Source organism: Osmerus mordax, chromosome 12, assembly GCF_038355195.1.
Source record: "Osmerus mordax isolate fOsmMor3 chromosome 12, fOsmMor3.pri, whole genome shotgun sequence".
In the NCBI taxonomy this organism is placed as follows: domain Eukaryota; kingdom Metazoa; phylum Chordata; class Actinopteri; order Osmeriformes; family Osmeridae; genus Osmerus; species Osmerus mordax.
Window position 1 is genome coordinate 13171973 of NC_090061.1, and position 21161 is coordinate 13193133.

Genomic DNA, 21161 nt, shown 5'->3' on the forward strand with positions numbered 1-21161 from the left:
CTCTGTGTCCCCCTTCCCCTTCACAAAGAAGTGTTAATATCCTACCAGGTCCAAACAGCATTGAAGCTATATATACACACACACCCCCCCAACCAAAAAATCCACAGAGTCCCTCCTTCAGTCCATACTCTCCTCAACTCATGGCTCCCTGAACATCACATCTTCTCCTTCAACGCAAAACAGATGGCTTTAAAAATAAACAGCTATCTATCTTCCCCCCCTCTTCTCTCCCTGTCATTATCTTTCCCTGCTGCCTCCCCTGACCCTCTCCTCCACTCTTTGGAGACTTACTGGTTGCAAATGATGTCAACACCTTCTTATGTATGTCTCTCTAGTACATTCGATCACTTGGCCATGGTCTGTGTGGGTCTATTTTGATAGGACAACGTAGCCCACTGAAAGCCAGATCTTTTCTAGTTTTGAGAGACATTATACATCATCGTTCTTGATTACTTCATCCTTCTTAGTATCACTTGACTTTTTAACATGTGCCTGCTAAAGTAGTGTACGTTAGTCTGTGGGGCGTGTTTGTGTGTCGGGTGTGCATGTGGGACAGCGAGCTTGAGAGAGAAAACCAAAGGGAGAGATTAGGACTGAAGATCATTGTTATTTCTGTCTCTGCTGAGAGATCGTCACACACTGCGCACATGTTCCATGACGAGGTATGATCAGCACTCTGTCTGCAGCACAGTATCTCTGCCCTGACCAAAAGTGGTCCTTTCGGTAATAATTCAAAGAATTATCTGTGAATATTTATTCGTGTTGAAATAATAAATGACCCTAAAGAACCCTAGTCCGAGTGAATGTATTTTTGCTTTAGCAGTAATCTGCCACTGGGTAGAGGTGTTACATACAAGTGGTGAGATTCTGTTGACCATCAGCGTAGCCAGAGCAGGATCAGCAGCACCAAGCCAAGCTGTTCATTAAGCAATACCAAAAATTGACCGCGCAGAACAACTTGTGGGAGCCCTGACAACACACACACACAGATTAACATAACATAGAGCCCTGTGTTGAGGACAGAATTGCTTTCATCACTAGCCTTGCCATCTTCCTAAAACTCATCATCCTATTCTGCCACGATTCAAAACTTCGAGAAGACCCCGCTTGTACGCGGGGTTGCTGACATATCTGGCAACCCAGATGCCAACAATGCATCTCATCTGTGCAGAAAGATATGGGGACAGAGAGGGAAAGAGAGAAAGGAAGAGAGAAAAAAGGGGGGGGGGGAAACGGTGACAAGAGTCAGGACTTGATGTGTGGCATCTGTGTACTTGTAGGCTTCTTGAGTCACTGATGATGACAATGTTTCTGTGAACAATATGAGTGTGTATGTACTTGATGAGGCTGGCTGCCGCTGGTGCAGGTTTCCTTATGAGTTGCTGTCCGAGGAGTACCTGACAGAAGCTCCCTGGAGTGAGCAGGCTGAACTGTTGCATTTAAGAATCAGTTCAGGCTCAGGTTTGGCTGACTTGGCCAGTTCAGACTTGGCTGGACCCTGGGGAGAAGCACTTTCATTAAGGTGAAGTCAAGTGTGAGCTTACCCCAGACAATGCAACTGGTCTGTAGTGAGCAGGGTGGTATGGATGGAACATCTGGATCCCCAGAACCTTTTTGCAGGCCCACGGCTTTCTCTTCAAATTAAACATTATTCAGTGGTTGAGAGTATAGTATATATCAATAATAAATACCCCAAAAATATTTTTTGTTGAGTTCGCAATGAACGGCCACTGGGTGGTAGTGTTATACAGGCGGTGAGATTCAGCTTTGATGTTTCTTCTCACCAAAGCTTTAATGATTGCCCACATTTTGAAAGTTTGTTAGTGAGTGAAAAATAAATAGTTTACATGTAAGAAATTATTTGATAATTCATTTCTCTTTGCCTATTTGATCTTTAATGTAGAAAAATGAATAACATTTTTGTTTGTTTGCTTGCTAACATTACAGTTGAACCATCTGCTAGCAGTGCTAGCTTGTTAGGGCTGGATCGATCCATTGTCACCACTTTGTAGACATTGTTTAAGGCATGGTTTTATGCCCTTGACAGGAGGATCTTCCGTGAAGCTTTAGTCAGGTATGAGATGTAGTAAAAAAAAAATATATCACATGATTCTATATTATTATGCCCAATTGTTGTTGTAAAATCTAGTGACTGACGCAGAGAGCGGCAATCCATCAATCTGACTACCCAGAGGCTTGTTACACTTGAACAGCTAGTTGGCCCGGTGGTGCGTCTGATGCTCTCTCTACTGTAAGCTACGTGCCAGACAGAGGCGAATGGTATGTATGTGGGAAGGAGAGGAAGGGTAGGTGCTTGGGTGGGTCTTGTCATTTTTCCTTTCCGTTTCTAAAGGCTCGCTTAGAATAGCATCAAAAACATCATGGTTTGAAACAGCGGATGGAGAACACAATGAAAACGGCAAGGTAAACTGCTTTGTTTCATGTAACCAGAACATAGGCTATAGCTACTACTCAAAAAGCGGATTAAAAAAACCCTCTTCATTTAAGGTCGTTTATTAATTGTTTCAGAAAATCATTCACCCGAAAACGTTCAAGGTTGTTTAACCCAACTAAAAACTAGACCGAGTTTAGTTAGTTTACATGTTTGCATACGGAAGCAGAGACGAGCTGAAGTTTAGCCTACATAACGTTGCTTCCTCTCTCGACTGTCAAACATTTCTCCATGGTCTTCTCCCAGTGCTGCCGTACAGCATACTGCGAGGTTTTAATTGCATGACCCGAGACGAAAGCGTTAGCTCGCACTGACAGATGCGCCTTGCCCACGCTAGATATCTGATCAGTGTATGCAGTCTGTGCGCGTGTTTGTTATGTGGCCATGGCTTTTTTCGATAACTCGCCCCCGCTTGCGTATACGGAGGTGATGAAGTAATATGGATGTCATGAGGCTGTGTTGTCATGGTCACTGGAATTACTGTGTGGTTACTGGAATTACTAATGTGTGTGTGTTGGGGGGGGGGGAGTCATAATAAATTACAATAGTCATAATAAATCCCTCTGTAGATGACAAGAATTTCCTTAGGGTTCCCCATCATGAACATCCAGCTTGTAAAGCGTCATTTTCAATTATAGACTTGTTAGACTCTCCAGTAAAGCAACCAGTCAGTGACTGTTTCCTTAAAATTCTGAGCATCATCTGCTGTACGCTGTCTCTGGTCCATCTAAATCTGTAGGAGTTCCTTGTTCTTCGTTCACCGTCACCGGGTCTTCGTGACTCCAAAAAGAGACCTTGAGTTTTGTGAGAGGAAGTGAGACAGAGAAGAGTATCCCGTGGTTACGAGCAAGTATATCCCAAATTCGTAGGAAAGTGGCAGCACACATTACCGAAAACATGCTGATGTAGGCCTTTGGGCTGTTGACATCAGTCCAGAGAATGGAGGGGGGGGGGGGGGGGGAGGGAGGGGGAGGTGGATTTCATACAGGGATGTCATCTCTAGTTCAAATTAGTTCTCTTTTTTTCTCTGTGAGCACGATGCCTTTGACATGTGTCCTCAGTCACAGATTTGAGGAAGAGCTGTGGTTGGGCAAATGGATCTTGTGATGAGAGGTGTAAAATAAAAATTCTAAGGTCTTGTGCAGATCATTTTTAGCTCGCTTGCATCATCCTCTCGTACCCTCTGAAAGTGTTACTCTCAGACTATGGACAACACTACTCGTGCATCCAACACATAGCAACCAGACCATAATGTTCCTATGCAAAGCCTAGATACTAATGTATGTTTTGAAGCAATGGTTTGTGTGTATAGGAATAGAACAAACTTTATTCCAGGCATCCAGCCACAGTTTTCAGCCAGGCTTCCTGTTGCACGGACTAGGCCCATCACATACAGTTCATTCTGACTGAGTTTTTTTTGGGTGTGTGTGTAGAAATGTAGGTTTAACTTTTGACACTAGTGCCATGTTCAAATACTGTGTTGAGGTCAGGGTTTGTGTTGCTGCTGACCTCCCTGCTCGAGAAGAGGGAAGAGAGGAGAGGAGGGATGGAAGAAGAGAGAGCGCAGGGGGATGTGGGCAAGGGGAAGGACGGATAAGGAGGGAGGAGACTAGGGCAAATGAAGGAAGGAGGGGCCTGCCTATAAAAAGAAGTAGAGTGCAGAGGGAGAGGGAAAAGAGAGGAGGACTTGTGTGACAGAGTGCCTGTGTGGAAACTTACAGAAATAAGTGAGTATGAAAGTGTGAATGGTGGGCCATATTTGTGTCAGGGAAGTGGATGGTGAAATTGAGTCTTGAAATTGAACACACAGACACGTGCCTTTTTGTCTTGTGTGGGGGTATGTTTAATACATGTAATCTAAATATGAAGTATTTTGGTATGATTGTGTGTTTCATCTTCTTTTGGCATCTTAACTTGGTATTTGGGCTTCTTTGTATGTTTCTGTTTTATTTAGTTATGTATTGGTCCAGGTTGCACAATACTGCAATAATTATAATCCTAAAATAATAGCGCTAAAAACAATGTTTTTCTTGCCTCGCAGGTTAAGTGAAGCCCGTGAGAAAGCCTGCGGAGGAGAACCAAGAGCCTGACAGTACTGTGTGCTGGGAGAGCGCTGCGTGTGGCGTGTGTGCTTCTCGATTGTCCTGCGCGCGTGTGTGTGTTAGTGTGTGTGAGGGCAGCATGCTGTGCGAGGGTGCAGCGGGGGTCCGGCGCTGGCTGACCCTGGTCACGGGCCTCCTGGAGTGTCTGTGTTTTGCCGGGGCTGTGTTCGGCTGGGCCTCCCTGGTCTTCGTGCTGAAGACGGAAGGCTACTTCAGCTACTTGTGTGTCAACGCCACGGGCCTCAACGGCACACTGATCACAGGTCAGTGGATCCCTCTGGTCGGTTGATTCATGGAGTGTTAATCAGACATTTTATTGATCAGACAGTGTGCCGTTTAGCAGATTTAAGTCGACAAATAAGAATACATGCAGCACATTGCTTCAGTAAACACGTAACATAAGGACCAAACACACACACTGACCACATTCTCACTTGTCCATCCTGTCCACTAGACTGCAGCGAGCAGGACGAACAGTTCTCGCTCATCTTCACCATTGCATCCTTCATGAACAACTTCTTGTTGCTGCCTAACGGCTTCCTGTTCGACCGCTTCGGTACCATGGTGGCCAGACTTCTAGGAATGTGAGTGTGCTTGTTTCACCTGGTCTATTCAAATCACCTCCATGGAAACTGATGTTCCACGCCTGCTTTAACCCCTTGTGTTATCTTCGGGTCATTCTATTGGGTAAAATTGGGTAAACACAACGATGGTTCGTTATGAACCTTTGGGTCATGTGACCCGAAGGCAGCACGAGGGTTAAACAAGCCACACCCAATATGTTGACTTCATTACTTTAGCTGGCTTTTATCCAAAGCCACGTACAAATATTGCATGAAGTAAGTACAGCAGAAAATAAATGATCACAAGTGCACCTTTTTTAACGCCGTGGCTACACCAAGCACGGAAATTTTGCCTTGCGGACGCAGTGTGGACGCAGCAGAGTTCTAATACATTGTAAGCAATGAGAGTGGCTACACCAGACGCGAAAACGAAATTTCCGTGCAGAAATTTCTGTGCGGAAAATGTATTTACATTTACATTTAGTCATTTAGCAGAAGCTCTTATCCAGAGCGACTTACAGTAAGTACAGGGACATTCCCCCGAGGCAAGTAGGGTGAAGTGCCTTGCCCAAGGACACAACGTCAGTTTGCATGACCGGGAATCGAACTGGCAACCTTCGGATTACTATCCCGATTCCCTCACCGCTCAGCCACCTGACTCCACACCGAAAGCAAAAAAAAACTGAGGACTTATAAGTCCTCAGTTTTAATTCGATTTCACGCTTGTGTGCGTTAAGTAACAGAAAGCTGAGGAAGCCTGTAGCTCTTATTACTAAACTAAACACAGTGAGCCAGCCACTGATCATAGACAACACACTCCTCTCTGCCCTGCCTTTCCCAGTCCAACCCTCCCCTTCCTCCTCCTCCCCCCCCCCTCCTCCTCTCCCTCCTCCCCCTCCTCCTCCATGGCCTTCCTCTCTGGCTGTCTTCCTTTCTCTGGTGGCTAGGCTACGGAGGAAACCATGCATGTATCCCGATGCAACTCTTAAATTATTACTATGTGTTTTGGGGCTCAAATTCTCTCTCGCGCTCTTTTGTTGTCTCACTCTCTCTTTTGTCTCCCCCTTCTCATTGTCTTTCAATCTCCCTCTCAATGATTTGTCTCACTCCTTTTTTTCTATCTCGGTCACATCCTGGTATTTCCTCTAAGAGATTATCATGCCTCTTCACAATAACAGATGTGGATTAGTACTGTGGGACTATGGAAAGGAAATAATTCTTCTGTCTGTCTGTCCGCATGTGAGTGTCTGACTAGAATAATCATTACATTATTACAGAGAGAGAAAGAGAGAGAGGGGAAATGGAAGGGTGTCTGATTTCTGTGAAAAAGACCATTGGACACAGTGGAGATGTTTTCTGGGGCTAAGGGGTGGTTGCTACGCAGAGCCAAGCACTGCAACGCTGGCAGGCTAGGAGTGGAGGCCTGACAACCCGCCAAAAAGACCTAGCAACAGACAGGGAGAGAAAGGGCAGGGAAAAGAGGGATTTTTATTGCTGAGTGAGGGGGATAAAGGTTAGGGAGGGAGATAATGAAAGTAATGGGGGGGGGGGAGAGGGCTGAAAGCCTACTTGTGGATGAATATGTGAATGCGAGACATGTTCAGGGTGTGGCTGAGTCGGCAAGGTTGTTGGGGGTCAGCCCAGGTTAATGTGGCACAGACCCAGATAATGACCCAGCCCTCCAGAACCTCCCTTTGACCCCCCCCCCCTCCCCCAGATCCACAACAACAACAAACCCGTACCGCGGCCCAAGCCAGTCCATGTGTTTTCACTGAGGGTGGAGGGGGAAATTAAAAAAGGAGGAATGCAAATAGACGGGAGAGGAGATGTGGAAGGAGGGGGACGGGAGGAGGGGTGCCCATGGGAAAGTGAAGGAGAGGGGAGGAAAAACAAGAGTTAATTTAGGGTAAAGGCTGTTTAAACAGAGGAGGGGGGGGAGGCCGGGGAAGAGCGGGGGGGGCAAGGTGGCAGAGAGGGCTGACTGGGCGGGGGGGGCTCAGGAAGCACCTCAGCTCACCGAACTTGCATTTCGAGGAAGCTAGCCTTGCATTGTGAACTACATTGGATTGGAATAGTCTTACCTGTATGAGCCTGGTGGAGATGTTGACCTCTGCTCTGTGCTCCTCATTAGATCTCTCTACACCACCGGGGCTGTTTTTGTGGCCTTCTCCAGTTCAGGTGACCCCCTAGTTTGTCTCCACACTCCACCACTGACTGATCGATAGTTTTCCCCCCAGTTTTTTTTATATCTCTTCTTTTTGCCTCTCTCAGAGCTGGCCATCCTCCTCTTCCCCGCTCTCTCCTTGATTGCCGTGGGAGGCATCCTGTTCCTGGTCACTAACATGCAGGTCTGTCTCCGTGGAAACCAGGCCCACGCCAGCCTTGGGGGAGGGGGGGTGTTGTTGGGTTGTCTTGTGCTTCAACAAATGGTCATCCCCGGGGCGCACACACACACACACACACACACACACACACACGCTCCATACAGCTTGGCCATGTGATCCCGAGGAATGTGTACAGTACACACACTCCTGGATGATCCTAAACATGAACTCGAGTAAGCTCCAGTAACGCTGTGCTTGTGTGTGTGTTCCCTGTGACCCTGTTAGGTAGGAAACCTGTTTGGGGCTCATCGCTCCACCATCATCACCCTCTACAATGGAGCCTTTGACTCCTCCTCTGCCCTCTTCCTCATCATCAAGGTAAACACCCCACACACACACACATCGAAATATTTGGCTTTCCCAAGGATGACACCAGGCATTTTGAATATTTGGACTAAGGCCTGTCTCTCCCTCTCCCTCTCTCTCTCTTCATAGCTGGTGTTTGAGGCGGGGGTGTCTCTCCGCGCCTCTTTCCTCTACCTGGCGTCGTTTAGCGTCATCCATCTGCTCAGGACTTTCCTCCTTCTGCCCACGAAACACATCCCTTACCCTCTGCCAGAAGGCTACAGATATGGGTAGGTACCAGGGTCACATCCCCTACCCTCTGCCAGAGGGCTACAGATATGGGTAGGTACCAGGGTCACATCCCCTACCCTCTGCCAGAGGGCTACAGATATGGGTAGGTACCAGGGTCACATCCCTTACTCTCTGCCAGAGGGCTACAGATATGGGTAGGTACCAGGGTCACATCCCTTACTCTCTGCCAGAGGGCTACAGATATGGGTAGGTACCAGGGTCACATCCCTTACTCTCTGCCAGAGGGCTACAGATATGGGTAGGTACCAGGGTCACATCCCTTACTCTCTGCCAGAGGGCTACAGATATGGGTAGGTACCAGGGTCACATCATCCACCTGTGGACCGTAGCATGCAGATGTAGGTCGGTACTGGGGTCACATCCTATGTTCTGGTCAAAGGGCTAGTGGACAGGAGAGATTTATATTGCATTTGATTAAAAAAACTATAAGCCAAAACAAGAACTCCAGAATGTGTTACGGTGCTGCTGTGTGCTGTGCCTGCTTGACCTCTGACTCTAACTGGCGTGACGCTGTCCTGCCAGGATGACCTGTGGCCAGACCAAGACCTTCACCCCTGCGCGGGCCTCTCCCGACGGCGACATTCCGAGCCATGCTGTCGACGAGCAAACCCCAATGCATAAGGAGAGCGCACCAACAAACGACGGTGTGTGTGTGTGTGTGTGTCTACATTCAGTTGACGTCCGTGTGAAAGAACCCTTTCTTCGACGTCACGCAACCTGGAATCGTAAAATACCGTTGCGTATCCCTTTCTTTCGTTTTCTCCTCACATTTTCCCGGGTCTCTCTCTCTCTTTCTCAGAGCGGAGTTACAAGGACTGCGTGCTGTCCAAGTTCTTTGTGTTCCATCTGCTGTGGCTCTCCGTCATGCAGCTGAGACACTATCTGTTCATCGGCACCCTCAACCCCATGCTGCAGAGGCTGACGCAGGGAGAGCCCTCGCTTGGTTAGCACGCGCGCGCACACCAACGCACACAATGCTAATTCACACACACAAGCATTAACTGACAAACACGGGACGATTCGTGCATTGAAGGTTTCACGCATGGTTTCACGTACGTGCTCGATTTAAACACACACACACACACACACAGACACACAAAAGCAAAGATAACCTCACATTTGTCACATTCAACGCTCAGTCATATATTCATGCAATGGCGTGCATGGAAATGTACATGTGTACTAATGTATGCTCACATTCAAAGGGGTGAACTCAAATTCACCACGTCCAAAGTATCATATTGCAAACGGAGGTGGAGGATACAACTATTGGAGCAGTTTCCAGTGTGTTTCCTGTGTGTGTGTGAGTTGCTATCTCACCTCCTCTGACCCCCCCCCCCCCCCCACTGTTTGTGTTTGTCCCTGCAGTGAGCACGTACATCAATGCGTTTGCGCTCACACAGCTATGTGGGGTTCTGTGTGCTCCCTGGAACGGCCTGATCATGGACCGTCTGAAAGGGAAGCCCCTCGCCTCGGGTAGGGGAGCCCCAAAACACACACACACACACATGTTGTAACTGTTTGCCAACCAGCTCCCAGGGTTGTGTTATCTAACTGTTTCTGTTTGTGCATTCTGGAGAAGGGAGCGTAAACGTGGGAGGTTACCACTTATCTTATCAGTGTCCTGGTGTGTGTGTGTGTGTGTGTGTTCAGGCGAGAGTGAGCACGAGGCGGACCTGCGTGCGTCCGTGCTCTCTCTGTTCCTGACGGCGCTGCAGTGCCTGCTGTTCTCCCTGTGTGCCTCCACGCCCCTGCTGCCCCTCCAGTACCTCACCTTCATCTTGCAGGTGCTCAACCGCTCCTTCCTCTACGGGGGCAACGCCGCCTTCATCAGCATAGCGTGAGTCTCACACACACACACACACGTGCTCTCTCACAGATACACTCACAGGCACACTGACACGTGTGCATGGGCCCACGTGGGCACATTCGAACCTGGTTGTCTTCTTTGTGTGTGTGTGTGTGTGTGTGTGTGTGTAGTTTCCCCTCCTGTCACTTTGGGAAGCTGTATGGCCTGATCATGGCCTTGTCAGCGGTGGTGTCTCTGCTGCAGTACCCCTGCTTCGCCCTGGTCAAGAACGTCCTGGGAGGAGACCCCCTATACGTGAGTGGACCTCCCTCACCACCTGAGACTGGAAGAGAACTCGCCTAGCTAGCCACCCACGCTGTCGGAGTCCGGTCGTAGTTTTAGTTGACGTTTTGAATATTTCAATTTTAATATCATCTACTTGATTCCCATCCCACGGCTTCAACAGACGATAAAAAAAAAGTGACTTCAAATAAAAGAGAATATTTGGATCTTTACTAACTTTACACCATTACAAAAGGTGCACTTCTGATCACGTTTTTTCTTCTTCTTCTCTCACGCTCTCTCGTCCTTTGTCTCCCTCCAAACCCTTCTCCTCTCCTCCCCCTCCCCCGCTCCGCGCAGGTGAACGTGGGTCTGACTGTGCTCACCCTGACCGCCTTCGTCCACCCCCTCTGCGTGCACCTGCACTGTCGGCGCCTGGCCGCCCAGAGGACCAAGAACGCGCGCTCGTCCTAGACCACGGCGCCCCTCTCCTCGACAGGAACCACGCACACTCGACGCTGCCCCTCGCCCTCACACACCCCCGTTGCCCGTTATCTGGTTATCTGCGATTGTAAAAAGAAAAAAATCAGGATGTGATTAGCTGCCTCAGGGGCCAGATGGAAACCAGACTGATGTTTACACTTTGCTGATTGCTGCCATTGGTGTTCCAGCCTCCATTGTATCTCTCCATATGCACTGTACATTCCCGACCCCTGTTTTTACCTACCCCAAAATGTTGTTGGAATATTTTTCTCCTTATTATTTTTCTCCAGGTATGTCCTTACATTTTGTCTGGATGTTTTCCAGTGTTCCATAGGCATTACTATTCACACAGAACACTTGACAGGTATATGTGGCCTCGTCTACATAGCTCAGCTTAGTTACCTTCTCCGAAGGTACTTCCTGAAGTAGGTTTTCTCAGTAGCTCTGAGTCAAACCGGAGGGTTGAACTCTACTGTATTTAAGTTGATATAACTATTTTGTATACGTACTGTGCATCTACACGGAGAAACAGCAGTGTGGCTGTTAGTGTTATGGGTGTGAAAGTAAGGTGTGCTACTTTGGTAAAGATCTTCACGCACCAGTAAGTTTTTTTTTGGCATATTCTGAATGCAAAAAAGCAGATCAGAGAAACACTGTCTTGACCTCATTTGCTTGCCGCGGTTGTGGTTTCTACTCGTCGGTTTCTTGTCATGACAGGCACATGTGTAACCAATGTGCTGCACAGGTCTGCCACCTCCTGGCCATAGCGTTTACACCCTTCTTGCTTGGTTGTCACCAGTTCAACAGTGGGCCTGAAGAGAAGATCTTATCACGAAGGTAGATTGTAAGGGCAGCATGTTTTGTAGCGAAATATTTCATAGAATGGCGAATATTTACCGTTTGTATTGAAACTATGAATCATAAAGGGACCGGTTCACAGTCACAGTAGGCCTGTGATACTGTAAACATGCCACAGGGACAATTGCATGAGCTTTGTATAGGCTATGTCAAAAGTGCCAATCTACATGTATTTTTGTTTACCTCACATTAATGTGCTGAAAAAGCAAAGACATTTATAAACTTTTTGTTCAACTTTGTGTATTATTGGTCATTGGGAAGGACAGTGTCCAACACGACTTTACAAGCACTAGTAGCACATGTATTACAATCTTATAAAATGTGATGGAAATACAGCCTCCACATATAAATGTACCAGGCAGATATCTGATTCGAAACAGGAAATAAATGATTAGAATTACACAAGAGTAGACAGTAAAGGTTACCAAGAAGCCTTAGAAACACAAACGTAAAAAAACTTCCTTGAAAGAGTCGGCACACGAGGATCCAATTCATAAACTCATTAATGAAAGTATTACATCTGTAGGGTGTTCTGTAAAAAAAGAATCTGTAATAATCTCAATCTGCGCACTACTGATGCCATGATTTTGAACTTCAAGGTATGTAGAGGGAGGTGAACTACTGATGGTGTCGACATGACCAAAAACCCAATATGATGGAAGACGGAATGGTTCAGTGCCCCCCCCCCCCCCCCCCCCCCCTGCTTTGATTAATGTTACACGTATTTAGGTGTGTGTTTCACTTGTTGGTTAGTTAACCGATTTAACTACTTGTACTCGCTGTGAATTATATTAATGTGGCTTGTTTTCCTCCAGGTACACTCTAGCACTTTCGAGGATCTTGTTGTTTAATTGTAATTAGTTTAACGCCATGCTCTTTCTGGTTGTACCCATTGGCACTTACTTGCTTTTCACAATGTATGCTTCATGTTTTGACTACCCGCAAAGTTTTTGGTCGGCTAAATGAATAAATTAGTAAATGTAAACCAGCAGGTCTATTCTCTGCTTGTAAAAGGCCACTCTGTGCTTTCTCGTCCGATGTGCTCGCTCAGGGGGCCGGCTCGAGGGGGCCGGCTCAGGGGGGCGGCTCCGGGGGGGCCGGCTCAGGGGGGCGCTCGAGGGGGCCGGCTCAGGGGGGCGGCTCCGGGGGGGCCGGCTCAGGGGACCGGCTCAGGGGGGCGCTCGAGGGGGCCGGCTCGAGGGGGCCGGCTCAGGGGGGCGGCTCCGGGGGGGCCGGCTCAGGGGACCGGCTCAGGGGGGCGCTCGAGGGCCGGACCTGCTGGCGAGGGCGCTCCTTCCTGTGCGTGCGAGCGGACGTGCTCGTCGTGCCGCCAGCGCTGGGAGAACGCCCGGGAGCAGTGAGGGCAGCTGTGCGGCCGCTGGCCTGTGTGGCTCTTGATATGGTCCTGCAGGAACTTGAACGTGGCGAAGGTCTTCCTGCACACCAGGCACTGGTGTTTGTGCGCCGGCCGGCCGCCCTGCCCCACGGGCGCGTGCTCCAGCAGGTGCTGGCGGAGGCCCTCGGGCCGGTTGAAGGCGGCGCCGCAGTGCTGACAGACGAAGGGCTTCATTCCGCTGTGGATGAGTTTGTGGCGGTCCAGGTGGGATTTCTGGATGAAGTGTTTCCCACAGTCCAGACAGTGGTGTGGCCTCAGTTCCTTGTTGTTGTGGCTGTAGATATGGCGCCTGAGGTAGGTCATGTGGGTGAACTGCTTCCCGCAGTCGTTGCAGATGAAGTCCATCTTCCCCGTGTGGTTCTGCTGGTGGACCTTAAGCGTCATTTTGCTTCTGTAGTTCTTCCCACACTCGTCGCAGTGGAACGGCCTTGCACCCGAGTGACTGAGGAGGTGTCGGTCTAAGGCGGCCTTACACGCCAGAACCTTCTCACAGAAGCTACACGTGTGGGTCGTTTTCACTCGGGTCTTTCTCACGCCAGATGTCTTTGACCTCTTGGTGCCTTGATTTTTGCCTTTTCGCCGAGTCATTTTAGCGTTGTTCTTCCTATTTGAATCCTTCTTCGAATCATCGTTTTCCAAATAAACATCGGGATCCAATTGTCCTGTCTTCTTGCTTGTCCTTTTTGAGCCTTTCTTTCTCTTTCCAGGAAAAGGGTCCTGATCTGTCTCTTCCTCTGACATCACTTCCTCTAGCAAGTCACTCCTCTCCTTATATGAGCTCTTCAGTTTAACCGCCAAGACACTCTCTGGTGTGTTCAACAGGCCACCACTTTCAGACGTGAGCCATTCAGAAGAGGTGTTGCAGCTCTTGTTAGATGTCCTGATCCTTGATCTCCACTGGGTTTCAGTATACATAGTCTCTTCATCCTGGTCCTGAACAACATATCTTTTGGTTGTGCATGAAGTCTCGTCAGTGTCTGTCGCTTGACGGTCAACATCTTCCTCTTCTCTTATGAACTTTGCTTGAGTTTGTCTTGTTTGTCTTTTCCCCATTTTCCTCGTCAACGGGTTGATTTCATTTATCTCTGACTCAAAACCCTGAGGGTTGATGTTTGACCTCTCTTTAACTCTCATCTTTCTGGCGCTACGTTTCTGTGTCCTTGTTTGGGCCCCAGGGGAGAAGCCTCGCACCTCCCGCCTCGCACCCTGAAGACGTATTTGGGGGGTCCTCGTCCGGTGGGCAACCTCTGTCCGCTGGGCTGCTTTATCCTTTCCATGACGGGGAGACAAACCTGAGGCACACACACCGGAAGGATACGAGTTAACCCTGTGGAAAATGAACTGAAGTTCTGTCACTGTCCATCCCAGCCAGTCAATGTTGCAGCTGCTGTCAGTTCAGAACTAAGTCACCAATATAAATATTGTTTAAACAGATATCTGGTTGTATGATGGACAGAATACTCATTGGACATGTATCCTGTGTGTCTCACGTTTTGTTTCATATTACTTCTACATGCATGTACGACTGTCTTATGACTACCAGGAATCAGAGGTGGAAAAAGTACTAGAATATTGTACTCAAGTAAAAGTACCAATACTTTGATGAAATATTACTCAAATACAAGTGAAATTACCTATCTGAAAAATTACTCAAGTAAAAGTAATAAGTAGTTCATTTAAAAGTTACTTAGTTACATTTTTGTTTTAACTGTCAAGGGGTCATAAATCCAAAACTATTTTGTTTTTAATGAAAGAAAAAATCTACAAATCTATACAAATGCAATAACAACATAAAACATGTCACATATGACATGTAAGACCCTTATAATTGTATAATGTGCAATTTTAGTACAGAACATCACATACAACGTTTTCAAACAATCAATTGAAAGTGAAAGTAGGCCTACCATACAGAGTACTTGGAAAAATACAAAATACACAACAAAACTACTCAATACAGTAGCGTGAGTAAATGTATTTCGTTACTTTCCACCTCCATGACAATGCCGTTTATCAAACCCCACTCGTATCAGACACAACTGAACATTCAGAATTGGTTATTAATACAATTGGGCAAATAAAACACCAAACGGATGGCTAGACGACCCACCTCCTTCTGTCAACAGCACAGATGTCACTCCATGTTTTTCAGAGAGAGTTGATCCAATATCGGTAACGTATAAGTTCATAAATTTCCACTCTCTATAATCACTTTGAATCATTACTGCTACAGGCTTAGTAGCAGTAATGTGTGGCAATAGTTGTGTGTGTGTTTTTTTGCTGAGAAGAGAACGTTGGAACCTTAGGAATAAGGACACCCCCAGGAATCTTGTCGGTTCATTTCTTCTTCTTTAAAGTTGTTGAATTTGATTGGCGGATCGCAGCCAACTTAAAAGTGCGTAGTCCGCCATCTACTGTGCAGGAGTGTGTTGCCTTCCGGTTTACTTCGTAATCATTTTCCAAAATAAAGGTTATGAAACAAATCTACTTTTCATTATTTGAAAATAAACTTTCTTTCCCAAAAGGTCTAGTCAAATACACGGGAAACAGTTCCAACAACAGCCTAAACAAGATAATATAATTAGCCTATATCAAGCCCGAAACTTCATTCAAATCAATGCATGCAGAAAAAACTAGCTCTTGTATTTGCATTTAGTCATTTAGCAGACGCTCTTATCCAGAGCGACTTACAGTAAGTACAGGGACATTCTCCCCGAGGCAAGTAGGGTGAAGTGCCTTGCCCAAGGACACAACGTCATTCGGCCTCGGGGGGAATCGAACCGGCAACCTTCAGATTACTAGCCCGATTCCCTCACCGCTCAGCCACCTGACTCCCTCCTCTTGTGCATGCATAACATACATTTTCAGTAATGGCAGAATAATTAAAATATGTAATAGTGATATGTAATTCAAATGAGTATGGGAGATGTTTAACTAACTTCTACTGATGTTGACTGTGGCTAAAGAGGTGTCTCTGAGATAACTAGCTCCTGTAGTATATTGGTGTATTTTAACTTGTATAGTTGTGATACTAATGTCAGCAATCTGTCCATGAAATTGTAACCTGCTTTTCGATCAGTCATTGTGTCTTGTGGTACATACTTTTAACCTGTGAGAGTTTCAGATTGTAATTGAAATTGTAGGGAAATACTTTGTTTAACATGATCTTCTCTTCGTCATTAGTCCCACATCACGTTAGTCTAACGATAAATAATAGGTGGAGGGCTCCAACCTGGCGGTGGCGTAGTCAGATTAAATTGACCACTGATTTGGGGTATTACATATTTAGCCTGCTTACGTGATACCTTGCATAAACTACTTGTGGTACCTGCCTTTCTCTTGTTTTACTTATTACTTATACTAACCCAATAACACATTAGTGAATGCTCACTATAGCTGCACATTGTTTGCAGTCAAATGGGCTTCATGATGTCTTCTACTGACATCAATGGGTGCATCTGTGCCACTAATGCATAAAAGTGTGAGAAAAACAGGTGAGAAAACATAGATAATTGGATATGGAGTGACAACTATGTGGGCGCAGTCTGCCTGAATGTGTGTGCATGTGTGTGTGCGAATGGTGACAGTATCTATGCTCCTGTCTGTCTGCGTCATCTGTGATCACAATCCAGTCGTCACAATGTAAAAATAAACAAATGAATGGGTGACAGTAATAGGGAAATGGCGGGAGGAGAGGGGGAGTTATAAATACTTTATTCCGTGCTAATGAGGTGATGTGGTTCTGTCTATTCCGGGTTTCTGGCAGAAAGAGAAAGAGAGGAAAAGCATCTTTATGACACAGGCACTCACACACCACTTACACACACACATGCACTTACACACACACACACACACACATGCACTCACACACACCACTTACACACACATGCACTCACACACCACTTACACACACACACATGCACTCACACACACCACTTACATAGACACATCCTCTCTCTCTCTCACACACACACCCAAACTCTCTGTGACACACACTCTCACACTCCCACATTGATATCAGACAGACAGAGATGTAATTAGTAAGTTCTCAGTTATGTCACTCAAGAACAGGAGCTGTGTGTTTTCTCTCAACTGGTTCTCAAGGCCTGCTCCATGTCACGATGCATCCACAGGATCTTAATGACTGCCTTGCACAGGTTGCTGGTGCAGGGGTGTCAGAAAGGAGACTCGATCATTTAGACAGTTCTGAGTTTAGATGGGAGAATGGGTAAGGCTTTTAGCACGCTACAGATACCAATTTATTTTGGATTTTTGGTGCTTGATTATCGGATGTGTTAGTTTAAAAAGTAATCATGGGCATCGTTCTGATATTTGATCATTTTTCAAGCAATGGATCTTGGATCCACTTGATCTCCAACATGATCTAATGAGCACAGCTATAGAACTTTCACACTGCAAATGTGAAGCACGTTTCACAGTGGTGCAAATCACATCCAAAACACTTAAAACACTCCCAAAAGTGTGAACCTCTTTTAAATGTGTGCACAACGTCTTTGCACGATGGTCCAATCAACACACAACGTCTTTGCACGATGGTCCAATCAACACTCCTGATTCAAAAAAGCACAGCGCCATGCAAGCAGATGAGTTGCGACAGAAAACATATTTTGATCGACAAGATCCAATAGCATTGCGACGCCTTTTTGGACACTGCTTGATTTTGCAGTGATGTCTTTGTCGTTGTTATGGTTTGTCTGGTTCGTACTTTGTATGGTCTGCATGTAGAGTACATGGAATTGTGAAGGGAAAATGGAAAAGAAAGTGAAAAGGCTCCTGTTCCTGGACATTCAGGCTCTTTCGTGACTTTCTCTCTGCATTAGTCATCGCTGATCAAAATTGTTTTCTGAAACAAAGAATTCAGCCCATGTTGTAATGCCTCTACGTATATAATAATCTACTTTTGTTTTTGTATCAATTAAATGGCATAGGCATACAAACGGTGGTACACTATGTTAAGGTACTGTATATTGAATGTTGTAGTTAAAGATCCTGTAAAGTAAATTCCATGTTTTGCTTCTAAGTACATTATATACGTGTGAAATTAGTTCCTGAAAGCATGTGCAAAGCGCTAAAACTTTGTCGCACTGAAATGTGGAGTTAGACCGAAGAACAGTTTCTCTACCGTTTTCAGATCAGGTTTTAATGGGCGGAGCCAAAAAATGCCCTATCTACATCATTTCGCCCTATCTACGTCAGATCACTGAATGGCTCCTCCTTCTGTACTGTTATTGTAGCTTAATTCAGCTAGCTAGCTTCAGGATGTCTCCCACCACCCGCAACTGCATCTTCCCTGGATGCAAGAACTCCAGCTGCGCTGCAACGCCATTTAAGTTCCCTGTTGATAATGAAAGGAAAAATAGGTTGATAGATTTTGTGAAGAGCCACGCTCATGGAAAGCTTCGGATAAACTCCAACAGCCGCCTCTGCGCCACTGACCATTTCACGGCGGACAGTTTTAACATGGACCAGAGACAGTAGTTAATAACACATTATTCTGTGGTGTGGTGAACTTGAAACTCGTTTTTAATTCCACTTTACAGGATCTTTAATGTTTTTCAGTCAATTGTGTAGCAGTTTATTGAAAAAGTGTAGCATTAGATATGTAGTTGTTTTTTTGATGGAGCTGTTTGATTTTGCCACGTGTATTTGGAGAGTTTGCTTTAGTTTCAAGCTAGTGATAAGGGTTGTCCAGGTACAGCTTGTGTCCAGTAGGACATCCACCTCACTCTCCTGTACCGCACACAGCCTCACACTCCATGACCCCTCCTGTACCGCACACAGCCTCACACTCCATGACCCCTCCTGTACCGCACACAGCCTCACACTCCATGACCCCTCCTGTACCGCACACAGCCTCACACTCCATGACCCCTCCTGTACCGCACACAGCCTCACACTCCATGACCCCTCCCGTACCGCACACAGCCTCACACTCCATGACCCCTCCTGTACCGCACACAGCCTCACACTCCATGACCCCTCCCGTACCGCACACAGCCTCACACTTCATGACCCCTCCCGTACCGCACACAGCCTCACACTCCATGACCCCTCCCGTACCGCACACAGCCTCACACTCCATGACCCCTCCCGTACCGCACACAGCCTCACACTCCATGACCCCTCCTGCACCGCACACAGCCTCACACTCCATGACCCCTGGCATGCTGTATTACCTCTCCTGTCTCTTGTTACATCTCTTCTCTGTGCTTTCTTTCTCTCTCTCTCGTTCTGTTTTCTGCCATCTTTACTTTATCCTTCTCTTTGACCATGTTTTGGTTCTTTCTTAACGACATGTTAAGAACTCCCTCCCTCCCTCCCTGTGTTAAGGTCAGTTGAAGCTCCTCAGTGGGGAGGGAGTTCCCTCCTTTCTCAGCCCACCGACTGACAAGCCTCTTCTCCCTCAGCATGGAATAACAGTCCACACAGTCCACATGGCCAAGCCCACACAGAGACTCACTGGGTGTCTTTGTGTGTGTGTGTGTGTGTGTGTGTGAGAGAGAGAGAGAAAAAGAAAGAAAGAAGGTGAAAGAAAAAGATGTGATACGTTCTTGGCCTTATGCCTTATGTCCCTGGGGGTACTGTATATTGGAATGTGTGTTTTCCAATACATGTGTCTTTGCATGTGTCTGTGTGTGTGTGTAAGAATTCGTCAACCTGTGCCAACCCACTTGAAGACTCATGCAATGTCTCACTCTGTTGTATGTGTGTGTTTGGTATTTAAGAGAAATCAAAGAAAGAGTAGGAGTTCTACAAATTATTTGGCCTGAGTCTTTGTGTGTGTGCATGTGTGTGTGTGTGTTTGTAAATGCATGTGTGTGTGTTACGTATGCGTGTGTCGGGGGCTGGTGGGGTCAGCATGTGCTAGAACAGACCTTGCGGACATTCTGTGTTTACACCAGTTCAAATGCCAGTGTGCCAGTGAGTCACATGACCAGAGGAGAATAAGAGAGGTGTGTGTGTGTGTGTGTGAGAGAGAGAAAGAGAGAGAGAGAGAGAGAGAGAGAGAGAGAGAGAGAGAGAGAGAGAGAGAGAGAGAGAGAGAGGAGAAGATGTGGAGGTGGTGTGTGATCTATGACTACTTCAACAGGTCATCAACTATAGTAGTGTGCCCTAACCAGGGTCGGACTGGCCGTCGGGAGAGTCGGGAGATTTCCCGAACGGCCGGTCAAACGGGCGTGGCATAATGAAAAAAAAAAATATAGAACAATAATACACGGTCATGGGCCGGTCTGCGTTTCAAAGTCCCAGGCCGTTTTTCAGTCCCAGTCCAGACCTGGCCCTAACACACACACACACACACACACACAACATCACAGACACACACGTATAACACATATACTGCCGTACTCTCTAAGCACTATTACATTTTACATTACATTTAGCAGATTTCAGTAAGTACAGGGACATTCCCCCGAGGCAAGTACGGTGAAGTGCCTTGCCCAAGGACACAACATCATTTTAGCACAGCCAAAATCGAACCGGCAACCTTCTGATTAGTGGCCCGACTCCCTAACCGCTCAGCCACCTGTCTCCCGATTATTACACACACACATGACACAGACATGTCACATGACACAGACAGACTGGCCAATGTCTGGGTATGACATTGAAGAGGGGAGGGGGGCCTGACAGCCTCCCTCTGTCAGCTGTTGAATCCAACTGGCACACACACACACACACACACATATACATATACACAGGGAGAGATACACACAAACACCCCAAGATCTCTGTGGCCCCCCATGGTGACACCTAATGCCAGCTTGCTGAGCAGACTACCACCCCCAATCCATGGAGGGGCCAAGGAACACTGAGCTCTCAGACACACACACACCAAACTCTCTCTCGCTCACACACACACATACCCCACACATCACACACACACCTCTCTCACACACACCACACGTCCCCCACACACACACCTCTATCTCTCACACACACACACACACCACACACACCTCTCTCTCTCTCACACACATGCTTAAACCTCTCTCACACACACACACACACACATCTCTCTCTCTCACAAACACACATGCCCCACACACAAACATCAAACACACCAACCTTACACTCACAACCCCCCCCCCCCCGACACACACACACCTCACACATACACACACAAACCTCACACATAAACACACAAACCTCTCACACACATACACACAAACCTCACACATACACACACAATCTTCACGTCCCCCACCCGTCCCCCACCCCCATAATACACC

The 21161-nt window shown here is 46.9% G+C and overlaps 1 protein-coding gene across 4 annotated transcripts; it reads left to right on the forward strand.

The window, feature by feature from the left end:
- The first annotated feature begins 2198 nt into the window (after window positions 1–2198).
- slc43a3b (solute carrier family 43 member 3b) lies at window positions 2199–11744 on the forward strand. Of its 4 annotated transcripts, none has more exons than XM_067248267.1 (13): window positions 2199–2280; window positions 4494–4817; window positions 5009–5138; window positions 7249–7295; window positions 7389–7465; window positions 7727–7819; window positions 7937–8076; window positions 8621–8742; window positions 8898–9041; window positions 9467–9574; window positions 9752–9938; window positions 10079–10202; window positions 10530–11744. In XM_067248267.1, the coding sequence occupies exons 2-13, from the start codon at window positions 4634–4636 to the stop codon at window positions 10641–10643; spliced, it is 1470 nt and encodes a 489-aa protein (XP_067104368.1). In that variant the 5' UTR covers window positions 2199–2280; window positions 4494–4633; the 3' UTR covers window positions 10644–11744. The 4 variants fall into 4 exon arrangements, with proteins under 4 accessions (XP_067104368.1, XP_067104369.1, XP_067104367.1 ...); XM_067248268.1 differs by lacking the exon at window positions 2199–2280 and adding an exon at window positions 2297–2424; XM_067248266.1 differs by lacking the exon at window positions 2199–2280 and adding an exon at window positions 4116–4179.
- Window positions 11745–21161: the final 9417 nt, after the last annotated feature.

Excerpts from the sequence above, each read along its gene's own strand:
- slc43a3b (XM_067248267.1), top strand. The coding sequence starts at position 4,634 with ATGCTGTGCGAGGGTGCAGCGGGGGTCCGGCGCTGGCTGACCCTGGTC. Across the intron at positions 7,296-7,388 it reads TGTGGCCTTCTCCAGTTCAG|AGCTGGCCATCCTCCTCTTC; the intron begins GTGACCCCCTAG and ends TGCCTCTCTCAG. Across the intron at positions 8,743-8,897 it reads GAGCGCACCAACAAACGACG|AGCGGAGTTACAAGGACTGC; the intron begins GTGTGTGTGTGT and ends TCTCTTTCTCAG.